This window comes from Rhinichthys klamathensis, unplaced genomic scaffold, assembly GCF_029890125.1.
Source record: "Rhinichthys klamathensis goyatoka isolate OS25496 unplaced genomic scaffold, OSU_Roscu_1.1 h1tg000123l_1, whole genome shotgun sequence".
NCBI lineage: Eukaryota > Metazoa > Chordata > Actinopteri > Cypriniformes > Leuciscidae > Rhinichthys > Rhinichthys klamathensis.
Genome location: NW_026606660.1, coordinates 301,370 through 323,622, shown reverse-complemented (window position 1 = coordinate 323,622; position 22,253 = coordinate 301,370). Strand labels below are relative to the sequence as shown.

Sequence of the window (22,253 nt, the reverse complement as noted above, 5' to 3'; positions counted from 1 at the left end):
CGTTGGTCTCAGCGCTCCCCAGCCAGTGGTCTCAAGTCAGTTGGTCTCAGCGCTCCCCAGCCAGTGATCTCAAGTCCGTTGGTCTCAGCGCTCCCCAGCCCAGTGGTCTTAAGTCAGTTGGTCTCAGCGCTCCCCAGCCCGGTGGTCTCAAGTCAGTTGGTCTCAGCGCTCCCCAGCCAGTGGTCTCAAGTCTGTTGGTCTCAGCGCTCCCCAGCCAGTGGTCTCAAGTCAGTTGGTCTCAGCGCTCCCCACCCAGTGGTCTCAAGTCAGTTGGTCTCAGCGCTCCCCAGCCAGTGATCTCAAGTCCGTTGGTCTCAGCGCTCCCCAGCCCAGTGGTCTCAAGTCAGTTGGTCTCAGCGCTCCCCAGCCCGGTGGTCTCAAGTCAGTTGGTCTCAGCGCTCCCCAGCCAGTGGTCTCAAGTCTGTTGGTCTCAGCGCTCCCCAGCCAGTGGTCTCAAGTCAGTTGGTCTCAGCGCTCCCCACCCAGTGGTCTCAAGTCAGTTGGTCTCAGCGCTCCCCAGCCAGTGATCTCAAGTCCGTTGGTCTCAGCGCTCCCCAGCCCAGTGGTCTCAAGTCAGTTGGTCTCAGCGCTCCCCAGCCCGGTGGTCTCAAGTCAGTTGGTCTCAGCGCTCCCCAGCCAGTGGTCTTAAGTCAGTTGGTCTCAGCGCTCCCCAGCCAGTGGTCTTAAGTCCGTTGGTCTCAGCGCTCCCCAGCCCAGTGGTCTCAAGTCAGTTGGTCTCAGCCCTCCCCAGCCAGTGGTCTCAAGTCAGTTGGTCTCAGCGCTCCCCAGCCAGTGATCTCAAGTCCGTTGGTCTCAGCGCTCCCCAGCCCAGTGGTCTTAAGTCAGTTGGTCTCAGCGCTCCCCAGCCCGGTGGTCTCAAGTCAGTTGGTCTCAGCGCTCCCCAGCCAGTGGTCTCAAGTCTGTTGGTCTCAGCGCTCCCCAGCCAGTGGTCTCAAGTCAGTTGGTCTCAGCGCTCCCCAGCCAGTGGTCTCAAGTCAGTTGGTCTCAGCGCTCCCCAGCCAGTGATCTCAAGTCCGTTGGTCTCAGCGCTCCCCAGCCCAGTGGTCTCAAGTCAGTTGGTCTCAGCGCTCCCCAGCCCGGTGGTCTCAAGTCAGTTGGTCTCAGCGCTCCCCAGCCAGTGGTCTCAAGTCAGTTGGTCTCAGCGCTCCCCAGCCAGTGATTTCAAGTCCGTTGGTCTCAGCGCTCCCCAGCCCAGTGGTCTCAAGTCAGTTGGTCTCAGCGCTCCCCAGCCAGTGATCTCAAGTCCGTTGGTCTCAGCGCTCCCCAGCCAGTGATCTCAAGTCCGTTGGTCTCAGCGCTCCCCAGCCCAGTGGTCTCAAGTCAGTTGGTCTCAGCGCTCCCCAGCCAGTGATCTCAAGTCCGTTGGTCTCAGCGCTCCCCAGCCAGTGATCTCAAGTCCGTTGGTCTCAGCGCTCCCCAGCCCAGTGGTCTCAAGTCAGTTGGTCTCAGCGCTCCCCAGCCAGTGATCTCAAGTCCGTTGGTCTCAGCGCTCCCCAGCCAGTGATCTCAAGTCCGTTGGTCTCAGCGCTCCCCAGCCCAGTGGTCTCAAGTCAGTTGGTCTCAGCGCTCCCCAGCCAGTGATCTCAAGTCAGTTGGTCTCAGCGCTCCCCAGCCAGTGATCTCAAGTCCGTTGGTCTCAGCGCTCCCCAGCCCGGTGGTCTCAAGTCTGTTGGTCTCAGCGCTCCCCAGCCAGTGATCTCAAGTCCGTTGGTCTCAGCGCTCCCCAGCCCGGTGGTCTCAAGTCTGTTGGTCTCAGCGCTCCCCAGCCAGTGGTCTCAAGTCTGTTGGTCTCAGCGCTCCCCAGCCAGTGGTCTCAAGTCTGTTGGTCTCAGCGCTCCACAGCAAGTGGTCTCAAGTCCGTTGGACTCAGCGCTCCCCAGCCCAGTGGTCTCAAGCAGAGACTATTTATATAGAGACATGCCACTTCATCAATCCTTAGTACAACTATATAGGGAAAACCCGTAATGCCAAAGATGGCGGTTGTATGCACATGTCCCGCCCCTCCCGCTGGAAAGTCAATCGTCTGCTTTTAACAGTCAAGCCGGGAAACATTTAAGCCTATCGTCTGGTTCCACTGACGCATGCGCACAGTTGAGGTTTGCGACAGCGCAAAATACGTTACTGTTTGAAAAGGCGGCAGATTTGATATGCAGTGTATGTGTGAGTTGTGTAAATATCAGACATCAGAAGTCTCCCGCAGATTGATAGCGGCTCCCTGATGCCCGCAAATTAGTTCAAATCTCCCGGAATCTAGAGCAAGCGAGCAAGAGCTCGCACATACTGTGCTTCAAACTGTGTAACGCGCGCACGACAGAGGGAGAGAACCCTTGCGCATGCGTAGTAAAAGTATAACCTGTGGGGAAAAAAGGCCTTTTAAATTGGGGCAAAGTCATCAAACCTTTTCAGCGATTTTTATCATAATGTACTGCTGTTTCTATACATGCAGTTTTTATGTCCCGGTGACCAGTGAAATTGCAGTTCTGACTCTCTGCCCATTCATTTAGATAGGAGCCTGGTCTTGTTAGTCCGAAATAGCTGCCTGGAGGCGTTGCCAAGATGGCGGCCGAGTGGCATGACTTGCCTAAAAGGACTTTGTCTCAAGTCAGTTGGTCTCAGCGCTCCCTACCCAGTGGTCTCAAGTCTGTTGGTCTCAGCGCTCCCCAGCCCAGTGGTCTCAAGTCTGTTGGTCTCAGCGCTCCCCAGCCCAGTGGTCTCAAGTCTGTTGGTCTCAGCGCTCCCCAGCCCAGTGGTCTCAAGTTTGTTGGTCTCAGCGCTCCCCAGCCCAGTGGTCTCAAGTCTGTTGGTCTCAGCGCTCCCCAGCCCAGTGGTCTCAAGTCTGTTGGTCTCAGCGCTCCCCAGCCCAGTGGTCTCAAGTCTGGTGGTTTCAGCGCTTCCCCGGCCCAGTGGTCCTGGCCCTGTAGTCCTGGCCCTCTCTAGCCCGGTGGAAAGACCAGGTCTTTCCCCTTTCCTCAGTGCTTCCAGTAATGGATACCACCATTTTGTGTGTCTGGGCTGCTCACTTACCCTGGGGCGGCGGTGTCTGCCACAGCCAAAGAGGTCGACTCTGAACTAGATTATTTTTCTGCCCCTTGAAATACATTTAGTAATATATATTTTGACATTTATTTTCAGTATGAAAAAATGCAAATACATTCTGTTTACAATATATATATACCCTGTATGTATGTATATATATATATATATATATATATATATATATATATATATATAGAAAACATTTGAAATATATAGGACAAATTTTTAACCTTTATAATTTGAGTCTAAAGATTCCTCCAGCCAGAGAGAAATCACTCTCAAATAACCTGAGAAAGAGCCGTAGATGGTAGCGATCCATCAGAATAGATAGCTGACGTGTTCTATAAGTCTTGCATGCTCGATTGACTTGCTCACGTGTTGTTTTGGTGAAGACAGAGATAAATACATGCTTCAGCATAGCTATGAGGAGAGTCTGTGATTTCAGAAGCCCCCCACCGGCCCACCGCCTGTGTGCCTGATGTGGTTTCAGCGGGACGGACTCCCTCCATCATGGGCACATGTCTCTGAGGGAGCTGCCAAGTGCTGACAGACTGCTGGCACCCCTTTACTCTCACCCTGAGATTTGTGTGGCTGTTCATTGCCCTAGTTTGCCTCTGGCAGTGTGAGGATTTTTTGGTCAGGATGAGAGGTTAATCTGAGGAGGATGGGTTCAGTTCGATGACAAACATCCTATAATGTGCGTTGAAAGTGCAAATTTTGTCTGAGCTGTGGGTGGCTCAGGTTCAAAGCAGGATCATCTTCAATATAATCAATATCATTTGCTGTCCTCCATTTAGTAGATTAGATTAGATCAGCCTTTATTTGTCTCACAAGTGAGAAATTTCAACATTACAGCAGAAAGTGGATAGCTTGAAATAAAGTAAAATGATAAGTGACATTAACATAATACTAGCAATAAACAGAAAAATGATTATCAATTATGCAAACAGAATTCAAACAAACTGCTGTAAAGCAGCTCTAAAAAGACAATCATGTCATTATTCAGCTCAATTTAGTTCACTGTTCAGTTCAATAACTCTGTACATTTCATCAATTATGAAATTAGTTCAATTCAGCTATAAGCAGTAACAGGCTATAATAGTATAATTGTAAAAACATCCACCTTCAGCTCATGTTTCACGTGTCTTTTTGCTGTGAAATCTTTACTGATTGAACATAATAACGTTTATATTGTTAGTAATATTTCAAGATGAACACTTACTGAACTGAAGCATCTTAGGTTTACTTGATTATCCATACATAATTTTTTTTAGAAAAATCATGTTCAAATGTGAGTCTCAAATATGATCATCAGGCTTTTGAGGAAGGTTTATTTGTTCATCTCTCAATCATCATTATGTTGCATTGCATTATATGTTTTAAAACTGCAGAGCTTTGATCATAAAACTAAGCATTTAAATATCATACTAACACATTATTGGCAGATATAGAGGGACGATTAACATTTATATGCATTTTATGTAATTATCTTCTATACTGTTATAAAGATCTCATTGATTTACATTGCAAACTATCAGAATCTAATCCATATAAATATCAGCATGGTCCATATGAGCAATAAAAGCCAGATGAATGAAATTTTCCATTAAAATTTTTTGAATTTTCTGACTATTCTTTCATATAGTTCTAATTGATTGACAATCCTATTATTACTTTGTATGCACTTTAGGAATATTATCATAATTATCATTGTGTGTTTGTGCGGCAGGCATGATGGTGTGTCGCTCTCTTTCTTCAGTTCAGTTGCGGTCTCACACCCATCAGTACTGAGACATACGCTGAAGTCTGTTCATGCACACACACACAGATCTGAGATCAGATCGGCTCGCTGATGGGGGTCTACTGTGAGCCAGAGGGGGGAAATAAATGTGATTGTCACTCTGTCTTTTCCTCCTGCACTATAATTCCCACCAGCAGACAAATAATTGATGGTTTGTAGCCGGGAAAAGGATGGAAAGACTGCAATTTCCAATTCCAGTCCATTTGCTCAGTCTCTCTCTCTCTCTCTCTCTCTCTCTCTCTCTCTCTCTCTCTCTCTCTCTCTGTTTGTGTGTGTGTGTGTGTGTGTGTTTCAGCCTCGATCCAGCTGTGGAGGTCACGTCTGAGCAGGGTGATGTACTCCATGGCCAACTGTCTGCTAATGATGAAGGTACATGGGCGAACAAACATACAGACACGTATACTCAGTCACACATTTATATCTGACCTGAATCACATCTGTATGCATACAAATACACTCTATCTAGGGTTATAAATCATAGGGTTTCCTTCAAGCTGGTGACGACTGGATTGTATTGAAATGGGATAAAATAGGTTTTCTGATCATTTTTCTATGGGTAAATACGTGTCTATGCACACATACTATACCTATATGCTATACGCTTAGATTTCCATTGTCATTAGCTGAAATATATATATTTTGCAAGTTATCATGTTAAATGAGTGCCATCTTGTGGCTAAAGACTGTAGTGACACGCATATAAATTGGTTACCAGACACACAACAAAGAAACTCACAATCACAAATATGAATTGTTGTTGTAATGAATATATATATATATTGTATAAATGTCATACATGGATTTCCTGAGAGTTTTAGCAATGCCAACACAAGGGTTTTGTGAGGTGAAAACTGTTTAAGATGTTTCTGTTTGAGTAGTTTGAGTGAAACATTATAGGAATAGTTCATCCACAAAATGAAAATGCTGGGTTACACTTTATTTTAAGGTGTACTTGTTTACTTTACTTTACAATAAGGTTTCTTTTGTTAACATTAGTTAACATGAACAGTACACTGTGTGACTTTCGGCCCTCGAGTGGCTGTGCGGAAGAATATGGTTCTCCTACTGCTCATAAAACCTTCACTAGGCTTAAGAGATATAACCAGTTTAGATGAAAAGGATCTCAAGTTGACTAGCTGAAGACGTTACTGAAGGTTTACCTATTAATAGACACGGTACTTCCTTAAAAAACAGCCATTTGCTCACTGCTGTTCTTCAAGATCCATATGCTGTATTTTTTCTATGTAAATCAAAAGGACAATTTGTGAAGAACCTTCACACAGGCTCAAACTCAAGCTCAAAGATAAACCTGCATAAAAACGTATCTTAACAGTGATTCAATACACCGTGTGCGCTATATATTTGAAGACTTCTGAAGTCAGCTGATGCTTTATGATTCTGTCATGATTTACTATTGTTTCTGCTGAACACAGAAGATGATGTTTTGAAGACTTCCATAGTCTTATTTTCCATACTATGGAAGTCAATGGCGTAAATCAGGTGTGCCCAACCCTGCTCCTGCCGATCGACTGTCCTGCACAGTTCATCTCCAACCCTAATCAAACACACCTGAAGCAACCAATTAAGGTCTTCAGGCTCACTTGAAAATTAAAAGCAGGTGTGTTTAATTAGGGTTGGAGATAAACTGTGCAGGACAGTCGATCGCCAGGAGCAGGGTTGGGCACCCCTGGCGTAAATGAACTAGCTCACACACTCTTCCTCTCGAATCTCATTCTCCATTCTGCATATTCAAACTGACATGAATGTTTTTTATATATATATATATATATATACACTCACCTAAAGGATTATTAGGAACACCTGTTCAATTTCTCATTAATGCAATTATCTAATCAACCAATCACATGGCAGCTGCTTCACTGCATTTAGGGGTGTGGTCCTGGTCAAGACAATCTCCTGAACTCCAAACTGAATGTCAGGCCCTGTTTACACGAGAACGCTCGTGAGTGAAAATGTAAAAATATTTTATCAGATGTGCCTTTCGTTTACACGACGACAGCGTTTTTGGGGCTTAAAAACGCAAAAAAGTGAAACCACCCTCCAGAGTGGAAATCTTCAAAACGCTCCACCGTCGCGTTCCCGTCTAAAGGGTAAAAACGCAAAAGTCTGCTAGACAGTTAAGGTTGTACGCAGACGCGCGGACTTGGTGTTGTTGTGTGCCAGTGCTTCACATTGCCACCTAGCCGCCTGGAGTTCATACTACATCGAATTTCACACACTTTTGCGTCACCATGTGCACGCAGATTTCCCACCCATAACGCTCGTCTAAATGCAGAAAAAAAAGTGATAACGTAACGCCACTTTTGTGTTTTCTCTTCAGATCGTTTCCGTGTAAACATAGCCTCAGAATGGGAAAGAAAGGTGATTTAAGCAATTTTGAGCATGGCATGGTTGTTGGTGCCAGACGGGCCGGTCTGAGTATTTCACAATCTGCTCAGTTACTGGGATTTTCACGCACAACCATTTCTAGGGTTTACAAAGAATGGTGTGAAAAGGGAAAAACATCCAGTATGCGGCAGTCCTGTGGGCGAAAATGCCTTGTTGATGCTAGAGGTCAGAGGAGAATGGGCCGACTGATTCAAGCTGATAGAAGAGCAACTTTGACTGAAATAACCACTCGTTACAACCGAGGTATGCAGCAAAGCATTTGTGAAGCCACAACATGCACAACCTTGAGGCGGATGGGCTACAACAGCAGAAGACCCCACCGGGTACCACTCATCTCCACTACAAATAGGAAAAAGAGGCTACAATTTGCAAGAGCTCACCAAAATTGGACAGTTGAAGACTGGAAAAATGTTGCCTGGTCTGATGAGTCTCGATTTCTGTTGAGACATTCAGATGGTAGAGTCAGAATTTGCCGTAAACAGAATGAGAACATGGATCCATCATGCCTTGTTACCACTGTGCAGGCTGGTGGTGGTGGTGTAATGGTGTGGGGGATGTTTTCTTGGCACACTTTAGGCCCCTTAGTGCCAATTGGGCATCGTTTAAATGCCACGGCCTACCTGAGCATTGTTTCTGACCATGTCCATCCCTTTATGGCCACCATGTACCCATCCTCTGATGGCTACTTCCAGCAGGATAATGCACCATGTCACAAAGCTCGAATCATTTCAAATTGGTTTCTTGAACATGACAATGAGTTCACTGTACTAAAATGGCCCCCACAGTCACCAGATCTCAACCCAATAGAGCATCTTTGGGATGTGGTGGAACGGGAGCTTCGTGCCCTGGATGTGCATCCCACAAATCTCCATCAACTGCAAGATGCTATCCTATCAATATGGGCCAACATTTCTAAAGAATGCTTTCAGCACCTTGTTGAATCAATGCCACGTAGAATTAAGGCAGTTCTGAAGGCGAAAGGGGGTCAAACACAGTATTAGTATGGTGTTCCTAATAATCCTTTAGGTGAGTGTGTATATATATATTTGACTGGGACAATGGACAGTAAGATGGAGAATATACAACAAATTGTCCATCACTTAACAATAAAAAAGCAATCTTAATTAATACCAAATATACCTCAAAATACATCCTACAAAACATCACACAATATTACACAATCTATCCCCCAAGATTGTACAACCTTGACAAAACATAAGAGTATTCAATGATTACAGACCTGACTCCCCTTTAACCACATTTTCAAATGTAGCTTGATCTGTGCAAAAGTATGACACTGTCTAATATTAATTGGTAAATTATTCCAGTTGTTAACAGCTCTTACAGAATAAGCAGATCGACCAAACTCAGTTACTCTAAAATGTGCTTCACAGTCGCCTCTTGATGAAGCTCTTGTTTGTCTTATATTTTCTCTACGCGAAGAAACAAATACTTCAACTGTATTTATACTATCAACTGACTTCAGAAAATGTGGAATATAGAGTCGTATACGCGTCTTCTATGAAACTTTCCTTGTGATTGTGTGTTCTTGTGGAGCTTGACAGTCGTGGTCATTATGAATTGTTGTTGAATGGAAAACAGCTGCATGAAGATTCATGGATATATATCATATATATTAGTTGAGTAAATGATGACAGAATTTTCATTTTTGGGTGGAGTATCCCTTTAAATAGTGTATCTATAATAAAAGCTAAATGATTTCTCCTTCCTGTCACGTTAAGGACTATGTTCTGGCAGTGGAGACGTATCACTCCATCATCGAGTACGAGCCGGAGCAAAGCGTGCAGTTGCTGAGTGGAATCGGGCGTATCTTCCTCCAGGTGAGAGCAGGGACACCTGAACACACACTGCAACACACACCTGACGTCAGGAGGACACGCCGAGTCACATGACACCGCCTCACACAGCTCAGCGCTTTAGACTAGCAGGAAAGATTTAGCATGCGTCTTGTTTTGGGTTCAGTAAATCAAGTTTTGGTTCAGTGAGATTTTTTTAAAATACTTTCATGCATTAAATTGATGAAAGGTGAGAGTAAAGACATTTATAATGTTACGAAAGATGCTATTTCATTAAAAGCTGTTTTTTTTTTTTACTTTCTATTTATCAAAGAATCCTGAAAATCGGCATATTAGAATGATTTCTGAGTCAACAATCACGAACACTAATCACTAAATCACGAACACATAACTAATCAAAACAAACACACACACACGTTCATGCATACATGGAAAGGGAAAGTGAATGAATCCGAAACAGAAACAAGGAAATGAAGCTATGAGTAATTTAATGTTTCAAAGCACCATGTGTATTGCAGCTTATAGGAAACCTATGTTTAGTTATATATATGAATGATACCTTATATTAGCTGTCGAGCCGTTGTCTGTGATTATTGCAGAAGTCGAGTGGATGAGGGCACGGTGTCTATTCCTTGTTTTTGAAGAGTCTGTTTTGCTCTTCGTGTTTTATCTTCACACAGAGAAGGTCATTTATGTTCTGTTTGTTCATATTTTTAGATTGGAGACATAGGAACTGCTGAGAAGTATTTTCAGGATGTGGAAAACGCCTGTCAATCAAAGGGAAAAGCACCTAACGAAGACACCTCAGTTCTGATGAACAGGTAAAAACTGACTTCTGCTCAGATTGAAATCGGTTTTAAAATTTGGAAGAATTATGATTTTTTAAAGAAGTCTCTTCTGATCACCAAGGATGCACTAATTGAATCAAAAATACAGTAAAAACTGTAATACTGTGAAATAGTATTACAATCTAAAATAACTGTTTTCTATGTGAATATACTGTAAAAATGTAATTTATTCCTGTGATCAAAGCTGAATATTCAGCATCATTACTCCAGTCTTCAGTGTCACATGATCCTTCAGAAATCACTCTAATATGATGATTTGCTGCTCAAGAGACATTTATTATTATCATCAATGTTGAAAACAGTTGTGCTGCTTAATATTTTTTTGATACTTTGATCAATAGAAAGTTCAAAAGAACAGCATTTATTTGAAAAAAAAAAATGTGACATTATAAAATTAACTTTTCATCAATTGAATGTGTCCTTGCTGAATAACAGTATAATTTACTCTCTCTCTCTCTCTCTCTATATATATATATATATATATATATATATATATATATATATATATATATAAAATATTAATCATGTGACATTGAAGACTGGAGTAATGATGCTGAGAATATTTTAAATGGTAATAATATTTCACAATATTATTGTTTTTACTGTAGAGCAGCCTTGGTGAGCAAAGAGACTTTTTTCAAAAACATGTTTAATCACTCCAAACTTGTGTCCGCTAGTGTACAGCCTGTGCTTCTGTTTAAGCTGAATGTGATGTTGTCCACAGGGCTTTTGTTTATCTGAGCCAGAATAACTACGCAGACGCACACGAGTGTTTCTCCAGTGTTTTGAAGCTTGACCCCAAGAACCCAGTGGTAAGTGCTCGTTCTCTTTCCAGAACACTGATGACAAGTGATGCTTTAAATCGGCATGAAACGGGTGTTGCGCTCGCCGATTCTTCCCTATTGTGTCATATATATTTACATTTACATTTACATTTATTCATTTAGCAGACGCTTTTATCCAAAGCGACTTACAAATGAGAACAATAGAAGCAGTTAGACTAACAGTAGGACAACAATACGTAAGTGCTATAACCCCTCTCAGTTTAATCTTAGTGCAGGTTTTTTTTTTTTTTTTTTTTTTTTTTTATATAGAATAGAAGAGAAGAGAAAGTGTTAATTCTACTGAATCAAGTGCTGTCGAAAAAGATATGTCTTCAGCAGTTTCTTGAAAGTGGCTACTGACTCAGAAGCTCTGGTTGAGTTAGGCAGATCATTCCACCAACAGGGAACAGCCATGGTAAAGGTCCGAGAAAGAGATTTTGTGCCTCTTTGAGATGGTACCACAAGACGACATTCGCTAGCAGAGCGCAGGTTTCTGGATGGCACATAAGTCTGAAGTAATGAGTTTAGGTAAGAGGGAGCAGTGCCAGTGGTTGTTCTGTAGGCAAACGTCAGTGCCTTGAATTTAATGCGAGCGGCAACTGGCAACCAGTGCAATTGTGTGAGGAGAGGAGTGGCGTGTGCTCTCTTCGGCTCATTGAAGACTACTCTGGCTGCAGCATTCTGGATCAATTGTAGAGGTTTGACAGAGCAAGCTGGAAGACCAGCCAGGAGAGCATTACAATAGTCCAGTCTGGATAAAACAAGTGCTTGGACGAGGAGTTGTGTGGCATGCTCTGTAAGGAAGGGCCTGATCCTCCTAATGTTGTGCAAGGCAAATCTGCAGGACCGGGCAGTTCTAGCAATGTGGTCTGTGAATTTCAACTGATCATCAATTACAACCCCAAGGTTCTTAGCTGACCTTGATGGAGTTATGGATGACGAGCCTAGCTGAATGGAGAAGTTGTGATGAAGTGTTGGGTTGGCCGGGACCACAAGTAGCTCTGTCTTCGTAAGGTTTAGTTGAAGGTGGTGGTCCTTCATCCAGCCAGAGATGTCTGTCAGGCAGGCTGAGATACGAGCAGCTACCGTCGGATCGTCAGGCTGGAATGAGAGGTAGAGTTGCGTGTCATCAGCGTAGCAATGATAGGAAAAGCCATGTTTCTGAATCACAGATCCTAGTGATGTCATGTAGATGGAGAAGAGGAGTGGTCCAAGCACTGAGCCCTGAGGCACCCCAGTAGCTAGATGTTGGGTCTTAGATGCCACACCTCTCCACGACACCCTAAAGGACCTACCTGAGAGGTAAGACTCGAACCATTGGAGTGCAGTTCCCGAGATGCCCTTCATCTTTAGGATTGACAGGAGGATCTGGTGGTTAACTGTGTCAAAAGCAGCAGACAGATCCAGCAGGATGAGGACTGAGGATTTGGAAGCTGCTCTTGCCAGTCTCAGAGCTTCAATTACTGAGAGCAGGGCAGTCTCAGTTGAGTGTCCGCTTTTGAAACCAGACTGATTGTCGTCCAAGAGGTTGTTCTGTGTAAGAAAGGAGGAGATCTGGTTGAAAACAACTCGTTCAAGTGTTTTCGCGACAAATGGAAGAAGAGATACCGGTCTGTAACTTGTTAGATGTGCTGGATTTAGATTGGGTTTCTTAAGCAGTGGGGTTACTCGAGCCTGTTTAACAGCTGTGGGAAAGGTACCAGTGTGAAGAGAGGTGTTTATGATGTGCGTGAGTGTGGGTACAACTGAGGAAGAAATGGCTTGAAGTAGATTAGTGGGGATAGGATCAAGCGGACAGGTAGTAGGGCGATTGGAAAGGAGGAGTTTAGAGACTTCCGCCTCTGAAAGTAGAGAGAAGGAGGGTAGAATGTGTGCGTTTGTTGGTAAAATGTGTGTGTCAGTTTGTGGATTGGTAAATTGGCCGCTGATGGTGGTTGTTTTTTCTATGAAGAATGTGGCAAAATCGTCGGCTGTTAGGGTTGATGAAGGAGGAGGAGGAGGAGGGTTAAGAAGAGAGGAGAAGGTTTTGAAAAGCATGCGAGAGTCAGAAGAATTGAAGATTTTGTTGTGATAGTAAGCCATTTTAGCAGTAGAGATATTAGCAGAGAAGGAAGAGAGAAGGGATTGATAAAGACCCAGGTCTGTCGAATCTTTCGATTTGCGCCACTTTCTCTCTGCACCCCTGAGTTTAGTACGATGTTCGCGAAGAATATCAGTTAACCAGGGGGCAGAGGGTGTGGCGCGGGCTGGCCTGGAGGAAAGGGGACAGAAGTTGTCCAAGCAGGATGTTAAAGTGGAGAAAAGAGTATCAGTTGCACAGTTAGTATCAAGTGTTGAGAGCTGATCAGGTGGAGGAAGTGTGGATGAGACCAAAGAGGATAGGTGAGAGGGTGAAAGTGAGCGTAGGTTTCGTCGAAAGGTGACCTGTGGAGGAGTGTGTGTTGTGTTCTGAGGCAGGTTGAGGTTGAGAGTGAGGAGGAAGTGATCTGAGGTGTGCAGTGGAGTGACCAGTGTATTGTCCGTAGAGCAGTAGCGTGTGTAGATGAGGTCCAATTGGTTACCTGATTTGTGAGTAGCCACAGTAGATACTCGTTTGAGGTCGAATGATGCAAGCAGGGTGTGGAAGTCAGCAGCCTGAGGTTTTTCTAGGTGGATGTTGAAGTCTCCAAGAATTACAAGAGGAGTACCATCTTCTGGGAAGGATGAGAGTAGCACATCAAGCTCCTCCAAAAAACTGCCAAGTTGACCTGGGGGACGATATACAACTACAAAATGGATTTTTATAGGACTAGTGATGGTAATTGAGTGTGATTCAAATGAGCTGTTGTCAAATAGAGGTGGTAAAGGATCAAATTTCCAGTCATTTGAGATGAGCAGACCAGTACCACCACCCCTTCCGGTCAGACGGGGGGTGTGTGAGAAAGTGAATTTAGTGGAGAGGGCAGCAGGTGTGACAGTGTCCTCTGGTCTGATCCAGGTCTCAGTCAGGGCTAATAGACTGAGACCCGAATGACTTGAAAAAGATGATCCGAGTGAAACGCTTCTGGAACGAGAACAAATGTGGGCGGGGTTTGATTTTGTTCGTGGGGAATTGATTGGATGGTTGTGGTTTGCTATTGGCTGATCTCATGTGAGTGACAGGTTGCCCCGCCCTCGTCATCAGAGAAGAGATGAGACGCTGCAAGAGGGAGGAGAAGATATTCTGATTCGAGATTACGAGACCCATAAATTAAAAAATGATGTGCACAGATGAATACGGAAGAGGATTAGGGCCAAGCAATAATAAAAAAATAAAACCATCTCGAGATTAAAGTCATTATAATGTGAAATTAAACGAGTTTTTTTCTCGAAACACAACGACTTTATTCTCGAAATTTAATGAGTTTATTCTCACGATTATTTCGACTTTTTTCTCGAAATTTAACGAGTTTTTTTCTTTTTTTTTCTTAACACGACTTTATTCTCGAAATTTAACAAGTTTTTTTCACGAAACACAACGACTTTATTCTCGAAATTGAATGAGTTTATTCTCACGATTATTCCGACTTTTTTCTCGAAATGTAACGAGTTTTTTTCTCGAAACACAACGACTTTATTCTCGAAATTGAATGAGTTTATTCTCACGATTATTCCGACTTTTTTCTCGAAATGTAACGAGTTTTTTTCTCGAAACACAACGACTTTATTCTCGAAATTGAATGAGTTTATTCTCACGATTATTTCGAATTTTTTCTCGAAACAACTTTATTCTCGAAATTTAACGAGTTTTTTCTCGAAACAACGACTTTATTCTCGAAATTGAATGAGTTTATTCTCACGATTATTTCGACTTTTTTCTCGAAATGTAACGAGTTTTTTTCTCGAAACACAACGACTTTATTCTCGAAATTTAACAAGTTTTTCTCGAAACGACTTTATTCTCGAAATTGAATGAGTTTTTTTCTCCAAACACAACGACTTTATTCTCGAAATTGAATGAGTTTTTTCTTACGATTATTTCAACTTTTTTCTCTAAATTTAACGAGTTTATTCTCAAGATTGTATTTCGACTTTTTTTTCTTGAAATTTAACGAGTTTTTTTCTCGAAACATAATGACTTTATTCTCGAAATTTAACGAGTTTTTTTCTCGAAACACAACGACTTTATTCTCGAAATTGAATGAGTTTATTCTCACGATTATTTCAACTTTTTTCTCGAAATTTAACGAGTTTTTTTCTCGAAACATAACGACTTTATTCTCAAAATTTAACGAGTTTTTTCTCGAAACACAACGACTTTATTCTCGAAATTTAACGAGTTTTTTCCTCGAAACACAACAACTTTATTCTCAAAATTTAACGAGTTTATTCTCAAGATTGTATTTCGACTTTTTTTTCTTGAAATTTAACGAGTTTAATTTCGCATTATAATTACTTTAATCTCAAGATGGTTTAATTTTTTTTATTATTGCTTGGCCCTAATCCTCTTCCGTAGATAAATCATACAGTAATATTCCATTTTAAAAAACCAAGTACTGTCATTTTTTAACTCATGGGGACTTTACCACTAGAAAAACAGCATGTGCCAGTTCTAACAACGTGAACTTTTTCTCCTCAGGCGAACAACAACGCAGCGGTGTGTCTCCTGTACCTGGGCCGGCTGAAGGAGTCCCTGGGCCAGCTGGAGAGCCTGGTGCACAAGGACCCTGCGCTGTACCTGCACGAGAGCGTGCTGTTCAACCTCACCACCATGTACGAGCTGGAGTCGTCCCGCAGCACGCAGAAGAAGCAGGCTCTGCTGGAGGCCACGGCCTGTAGAGAAGGGGACAGCTTCAACACCCAGTGCCTCAAGCTGGTGTGAGACCCGCAGGACCAAACCAGAATATTGTTCCGCGTTTAAAGCTTTTACGAGTCTTACGGTGTACAGACAGGACCAAAGTTAACTTGATATGTCGATATTTGCTCCGCACAGGACAGAAAAAAAGGGTTACACACTTTTCCCCGTTTCAGGAATCAAGAGAAATGCTTTTGAGCACATTAAATGATTGTTTTCAAAGAGTGTAAGCTACTTACAACTGTACTGTGTATTTCTGAAAATGAGAAAATTAAATCTTGTGAATAAATGTATGAAAACTTGTTGAGATGTGCTTTATAAATAACACTGTGATCCTACGGTTGAGCACACAGGATGAGACTCTACTGACAACAATACATAAAAACAAATCATGCATCGGCCAGGTTTCAGATTTTAGGCTATTTGCGAGTGGAAATATTATTTATTGAATTTATTTTTCTCATTCACTGAACCAGAAATCTCCACTTTACTGTACATACACCAAACTTTACATTCCTATCTATATATTCTGAGAGGTTTGTTCATATATCATTCACCTGATTTATACTTTTTTTTTTTTGACTATTAACAGTGTTTTCTGATTTATGGAGTGATAAAAAGAGATATTCAAAATCCACAAAATGACTTATTCAAAAACTGTCAACCAAATTTTTAAATCGGGCTTTATCCGATGATCAGATTTCTGTTCTGGATATGTATGCAAATGAGTGGACATTTAATTAGATAATGTCTCATTTGCATATTTAAAACTCTGCATTTCAGAAAACATGCAAAACAAAGGATTTTTTGCTACTCTTAATGTAATCAATCAGCTGATGAAGTATGGTGATATTTACTAGTTACATTTGTACCCTATTCAATCAGTTTGATGAATGTTGTCGAACTGTGATGCACTGTCAGTAGTTTATACAATTCATGTATAATGACATCTGTGAAATGCTTATAGATCAGTAAATGTTCAAGTAACCTCTATTTACCCCAATAATATTTTGTCAACATGCCAGACATGATTAAATATAGTTGTCAATTAAAAATAGAACAATTTACAATATTTTACATCTCTTTTAAAATAATTTTTAGCATAATATTTCTATATTGATACATACTCATTTAGTGTTAAGATATGAATAACAAAACAAACGGCAAGCATATAAATATAATCATACTTATATGACCACACATTCTCATATAACCAACATCAATAATTATTCTGTTTATTTACTTTTTATAATGTTGTCATCAGTATAATGACTTTGTTCTGTGCAGTATTACTAAATAATAATTTGTTCAAATATATTTTATGACGCAAATCATGTTTCCATCCACCTATTTTTATGCGGATTTTGGGATGTTGTCGCATAAAAAACACTGGATGGAAACGCCAACTTTTTTTTTGCAACCATTTTTCTTAATGATATTTTGCGCTAGTTTATCAGGATTTTGTTGTATTCCAATTTTGCGCATTGAAAGTTAAAAGTTCGCATAAGTTGAACTTTGGATGGAAACATGAAAACACAACAGTTAATAGGCTAGTTCTTCCTGGCCACATCTTTTAATAGAAAGTAATGAATTGATGCTACAAAACGTGAGTTTTAAACTCTGCGATTTATCGTCATAACTATCAAAATACTAAATTTACTGTATTATGTGTTTATCATCAGCAATGACACATAAGATCTACGACCGTCAAGAGTGTTTGTTAAAGGCCCTACAGAGTTTCATTCTGATGAAGATCCTGTCAGCAATCCTGTTATTCGGTCCTTCGTTAACTCTAAACCAATCAGATGTGGCGTCTCAGGGAGGTCTCAGAAGCGTCTCAGGAGGATCTCAGGGAGCTGACGTAGGTCTTACGGATGTCAAAGTCATCCGCCGGGCGGTTATAAGCCTTCCAGACCGGCTCCCCGACGAACAGACGCATGGCTTTAGTGTAGTCCTGAGGAGGAAAACGTTGTGTCTGATAACAGCGTCTGCTAAATTAAATACTTCAGTGGATCATGGAGACACGTACGGTTTCATCAACGGTGAATCTGTGGTAGATTCCCGCCGGTAGTGTGATGAGGTCACCTTTACACACGGCCAATCGGATCCAGCGGTCGTCTTTGTCCCTCACGTCAAAGTAAGACGACCCGTCCAGAATATAGCGGATCTCGTCGTCAAGATGAAGGTGTTCTTCGTAGAACATTTTCAGCTGGAAAGGCAGGAATCAGATTTACAGGCGGATTTCGTTACATGCTGAAAATTATTCACATTTTATACCAAATCAATGAAGATTTATGCATAACCTACTTTGTTACCATAATCAGGAAGTTTATCCGGGTGAATAGTTATGATATCCATATAGGAAAAACCTCTTTCCTCACGGATCTTCTGCAGTTCTGGGTCATTCTCATAAATATCTGCATTTAACTGAAAAAAAGAAGAAGAATTAAAACTGTTATTTTAGTATGCTTGACATACTATTATAGTTATTGTTAATATTTTGATTTAGCATTTATTTTTTCTCTTTTCACTTTAGTATTTAAAAAAATAATAATAATAATTATTAGTTATTTCAGAACTTCAACTTCTCAAACTAAACAAAAATTAGAAATGTTGCCTTGGAAACTAGCTGAAATAAAATTTAATATATAAACGAAATACGTTTTTATATATATTTTATTGTAATTTTGTAATATTTTGTAAAATTGTAATATATAATATGGTAACTGAAAAAGAACACCAGGGTATTTGTATGCTAGTACCAAGATACTTATTGTAAAAAGGAGCAGTAAAACTAAATTATGTTCAATATAATATTCATCAAAACAATAAAATATTCCAAAAAGCGTCGTAATGTATAATGTTACTGCATAAAGTCATGTTTTTGTAAAAGTGGATCATGTCAGTTATTGCTGACGTTTTATTTCAGAAATGTTCTTGTACTGCAACATTCATGGACAATGAATAAATGACAAGTAAAATAAAATGGTTAAAATAAAATAAAATAAAATCGACTAAATGGTTCTGTTTTGCATTCGTCACACAGCGCAGAGTTCCTGCTGGTGTCACGTGATGTGTGTGTGCAACATTGATCTGAGTGAATCCTGACCGAACCTTCCAGTGATACACGCCGATGTGCTGGAGCTGCTCGCGGGTCACGGGCTGGTTCGGGCTCAGTCTGTGAGGGAGTCTCTGGTCCTCACTGGACTCATCCATGTACCATGCCTCCATCCCACTCATGCTCCAGTTTACTCCACATGCGGGAGCCCAGAAAGCACTGAAAGGAATTTCTGGTTTTCAAAATAAAAGTGACTTATTTAAAAAAAAAAAAAAAAAAATTAATAATAATAATAATAAATATGTAAAATATATAATATTTGTGTATATGTTCCTTTATATTTTTATTTAAAATTATGAAAATTATTTAAAACAAAACCAATTAAATAAAAAATAATAATAATAGTTAAAATTCTCCAAATGTTTACTTTTTTCAGAATTGTGTGATATAAAATCACAATTCTGTCTTTGTTTCCCATAATTGTGTGATATAAACTCGCAATTCTAAGAAAAGTCAGAATTCGGATTTAAAAAAAATGTGTAACTCGGAAATTTTTTCTTAAAAGTGCGAATTTATAGATCTCGCAATTCTGACATTTTTCTCTCAATTCTGACATTTTATCACAATTGCGAGTTTATATCTCGAAATTATGAGGGGGGAAAAGTCACACTTGCATGACCCTACTAGGACGTTTAATATAGCGTGTCGGAAACTATTAATTTTATTTCGTTGAACGCGAATTTATTTTGAATGCGAATTTACTTTATTTTGAAAAACGAACTGTTTTGACCTTTTGCTGCGCCTCTGTCTGACCGTGTCGCGCTTCACAGTGTTGGGCTTTTATCATTGTGAATTCAGACTCCAGGTTGGTCAGGCATTCATCTAGAAATGAAGTTAATTGAACAGTTTCGTGTCTTCATTTTGCATAAACTGGTGTACGACTATATGGCTGTCTCCTTTTAGTTGTGAAGTTTTTACTTACACCTTATTCGTGTAATTTATCTATTGTTACAGGAGACAATCAAATGGCTATGAGATCCGCTAACTAGCCTGAAGCTACATTGTAATGAAATAAAGCGTTACTCGTTTATTTAGTTCAGAAGTTCTATAACCCGAAATAAATCAAAAACAATCGGCTTCCCTCCATTTGAAGTGGGAAAGGAAGCGGTTTCCGCATAACTAGATTTGAGGAAGCTCTTCTGCTGTGTGTGGTTAACGTTAAATCAAATAGCATTGTAAAACCATGGGTTCAAGATACACTAAAGTATTACTATGGTGTTCTCTAAGTAACGTTACCATTGGAGAGTTATGTAAATACCACGCTTTCTGAGAAGATGGTAACATTAGTCGTAGTATTTATATTAAAGTATAATAATATTGTCATCTGATGTCATCACTGTACCCTGGTGCAACCACAGTACTTTCTTGAAAAGAGATTATATCTTGATATTAGGAACTATAAGTTCTTCTTTCTGAAAGTTATAGGCTTAAACTCAAAGAGGTAATCAGTGTGAGATGTGTATATTCGCCTCAGTCATAAACTTTATTATGCTGTTATTGAGGTTATTGTGTTTTCTCAGTCCACAGGTCCTGCTGTTTCTATGATCCCTGGGTCACTTCACAGCATCGATGGCCGATCATGCGGAAAATGCGGTCAATAATGTGGTAAGGCTGATTTGTGAGGCATATTGTTTTAAACTAGTGCTGTCAAATCGATTTATAGCATCTAACATGAAGTTTGTATGTATGTAGAGTAAGTTACCGGTCAAAAGTTTGGAAACATTCATTTATATAGCGCTTTTAACAATATAGATTGTTTGAAAGCAGCTTAACAGTGATAATAGGAAATTACAGTAACAGAGATAGTTTTGGCTTTACAGCAGCTCTAGAATAAAGTTATTGTCCAGCTTACCGTAATTCCTCAAATAAAGGCCGGGGCCTTTATTTACCTGAACTGCAGATGGTAGCCGGCTTTTATTTGAAGCAGGCTTTTATTAGAGGCAGGCCTTCATTTCTAATTCGCGATCCCCGCCCGCCCGCCCGCCAGCCCGCCCGCCCGCCAGCCCGCCCGCCAGCCAGCCAAGTTTCCATGGTGACGCGTCATGCTTGGCACGTGTTCACCACAGCCAAAATAGCGCTATATGACAGATGTAGCGCTCTTATTTCTAAATATTAACAAACTTGCTTACCATGTCATCAACTATCTTCTATTCTGACTCTCAAATCCGTGTAAGTGAGTTTGTTTTGTCGTTTAAAACCCTTTATAAATGATCTTGATCTGTAACGTGAGATGGGCACCGCAGTTCGGAGATTCCTGTTGTAACGTTATTTGTTAAGTTACAGCGCGTGAATTCTTCAGTTTCTCCCGAAATACATGAAAGTAAGTGGCCGGTGAACTGGGAGAAGAATAGAGTAAACTTTATAGTTACTTACACTGTGTATCTGATATGAATAAAACACGTCGCCAAATATATTTGAATGGATTGTTATTGCTGCTTCCATAGACACCATTGTGTATTTTACAAACTATAAATTTATTGTTTTGCTATAAATCATATCTATTTAAATGTCTGAAACCTAAAATAAACATGTGGTTAAAAACACTTAATAGTTGTGATATATGACAAGCGCTGAGCGCGTCCGTCTTTGAGTGTACATTCATTTAAAGTGTACCTATTCACACTATTTTTTCCCCGGCCTTAATTTGAGACCGGCCTTTATTTGTCCGCGTTGACCACGCCCCCGGCCACTATCAGAGGCCCGGCGTTTATTTGAATACCGGTCTTTATTTGAGGAATTACGGTAAGTTAGATTTGATTTCCTGGAATGACGTGCGTTATCGTACTTCTTCTGCGGGGCATATCTGGCGTGTCTTGGCCAGAGCGACCTCTGGTGTTCAGGCGGAGCAGCATTTATCATCCGTGCTGCACTGACAAGCTGCGCATAAAATAATAGCAGCCTTTGCCAAATCGCGTGCGGTTTCATTGCGATTAATCGTGCAGGCCTAATCCACGCCTTTATTCCCTCCAGGCAGCGGGTCAGAGTGGTGGATGTCAGGGCAGCACTGCAGAGGGGTTGCATTTGTCCTGAGATAGTTGAGATAGTCATCAGCTTAACAGTGAAATGAAGGGGAGCATATAGAGGAAGAACAGGGTGGGGCCGAGCACCGAGCCTTGAGGGACACCACGGGTAACGCTGTGTGTCAAGGATTTAGCATCTCCCAATGCTCAGTTCTCCCAGTCAGGTAGGATGAAAACCAGTTATAAACAGAGTAGGGGTGGGGGGGGGAAATGTATTCACAAATGAATCGCGATTCTATCTTCCGCCGATTCAAATCGATTCACAAATTTCAAAAATCGATTTTCTAAATGCTTAAAGGGTTAGTTCACCTAAAAATGAAAAGTATGTCATTAATGACTCGCCCTCATGTCGTTCCAAGCCCGTAAGACCTCCGTTCATCTTCAGAACACAGTTTAGGATATTTTACATTTAGTCCGAGAGCTTTCTGTCCCTCCATTGGAAATGTATGTCCGGTATACTGTCCTTGTCCAGAAAGGAGATAAAGACATCATCAAAGTAGTCCATGTGACATCAGTGGGTTAGTTAGAATGTTTTGAAGCATCGGG

General features: G+C 41.1%; 3 protein-coding genes across 6 annotated transcripts in view; 2 read left to right on the top strand and 1 right to left on the bottom strand.

Moving 5' to 3' along the window:
- The window catches only part of trappc12 (trafficking protein particle complex subunit 12), a 55,055-nt gene extending 39,444 nt beyond the window's left edge, over window positions 1-15,611 (top strand). Inside the window, exons 8-12 of the mRNA XM_056255840.1 lie at window positions 5,154-5,227; window positions 9,010-9,108; window positions 9,802-9,905; window positions 10,657-10,744; window positions 15,354-15,611. Coding sequence (XP_056111815.1) covers window positions 5,154-5,227; window positions 9,010-9,108; window positions 9,802-9,905; window positions 10,657-10,744; window positions 15,354-15,596 — 608 coding nt within the window. The 3' untranslated portion in view covers window positions 15,597-15,611. The remainder of the gene's footprint in view (window positions 1-5,153; window positions 5,228-9,009; window positions 9,109-9,801; window positions 9,906-10,656; window positions 10,745-15,353) is intronic.
- Window positions 15,612-17,346: 1,735 nt separating this feature from the next.
- Window positions 17,347-18,841, bottom strand: adi1 (acireductone dioxygenase 1). 2 transcript variants are annotated; one of them, XM_056255845.1, is made up of 5 exons: window positions 18,684-18,841; window positions 17,877-17,996; window positions 17,599-17,778; window positions 17,426-17,523; window positions 17,347-17,392 (listed from the first exon to the last, which is right to left on the bottom strand). In XM_056255845.1, exons 1-5 carry the CDS (start codon window positions 18,807-18,809, stop codon window positions 17,371-17,373), a joined length of 546 nt encoding a protein of 181 aa, XP_056111820.1. In that variant the 5' UTR covers window positions 18,810-18,841; the 3' UTR covers window positions 17,347-17,370. The 2 variants fall into 2 exon arrangements, with proteins under 2 accessions (XP_056111820.1, XP_056111821.1); XM_056255846.1 differs by having other exon boundaries at window positions 17,354-17,523.
- Window positions 18,842-19,372: 531 nt separating this feature from the next.
- The window catches only part of psen1 (presenilin 1), a 39,891-nt gene continuing 37,010 nt past the window's right edge, over window positions 19,373-22,253 (top strand). For 2 of the 3 annotated variants that reach the window (XM_056255843.1, XM_056255841.1), the window contains exons 1-2: window positions 19,373-19,492; window positions 20,208-20,292. In XM_056255843.1, the coding sequence (XP_056111818.1) occupies window positions 20,257-20,292 (36 nt within the window). In that variant the 5' untranslated portion in view covers window positions 19,373-19,492; window positions 20,208-20,256. Of the gene's footprint in view, window positions 19,493-20,005; window positions 20,129-20,207; window positions 20,293-22,253 lie in introns of those variants that run through there. The other variant, XM_056255842.1, reaches the window with a different exon arrangement.

What these genes read in the sequence shown, in the direction of transcription:
- adi1 (XM_056255845.1), bottom strand. Translation starts at nt 18,809, where the DNA reads ATGAGTGGGATGGAGGCATGGTACATGGATGAGTCCAGTGAGGACCAG. An exon ending in TTCCTGATTATGGTAACAAA is followed by an intron (nt 17,779 to 17,876) that starts GTAGGTTATGCA and finishes CTGCCTTTCCAG; the next exon opens with CTGAAAATGTTCTACGAAGA. An exon ending in ATCCGTAAGACCTACGTCAG is followed by an intron (nt 17,393 to 17,425) that starts CTCCCTGAGATC and finishes CGCTTCTGAGAC; the next exon opens with CTCCCTGAGACGCCACATCT.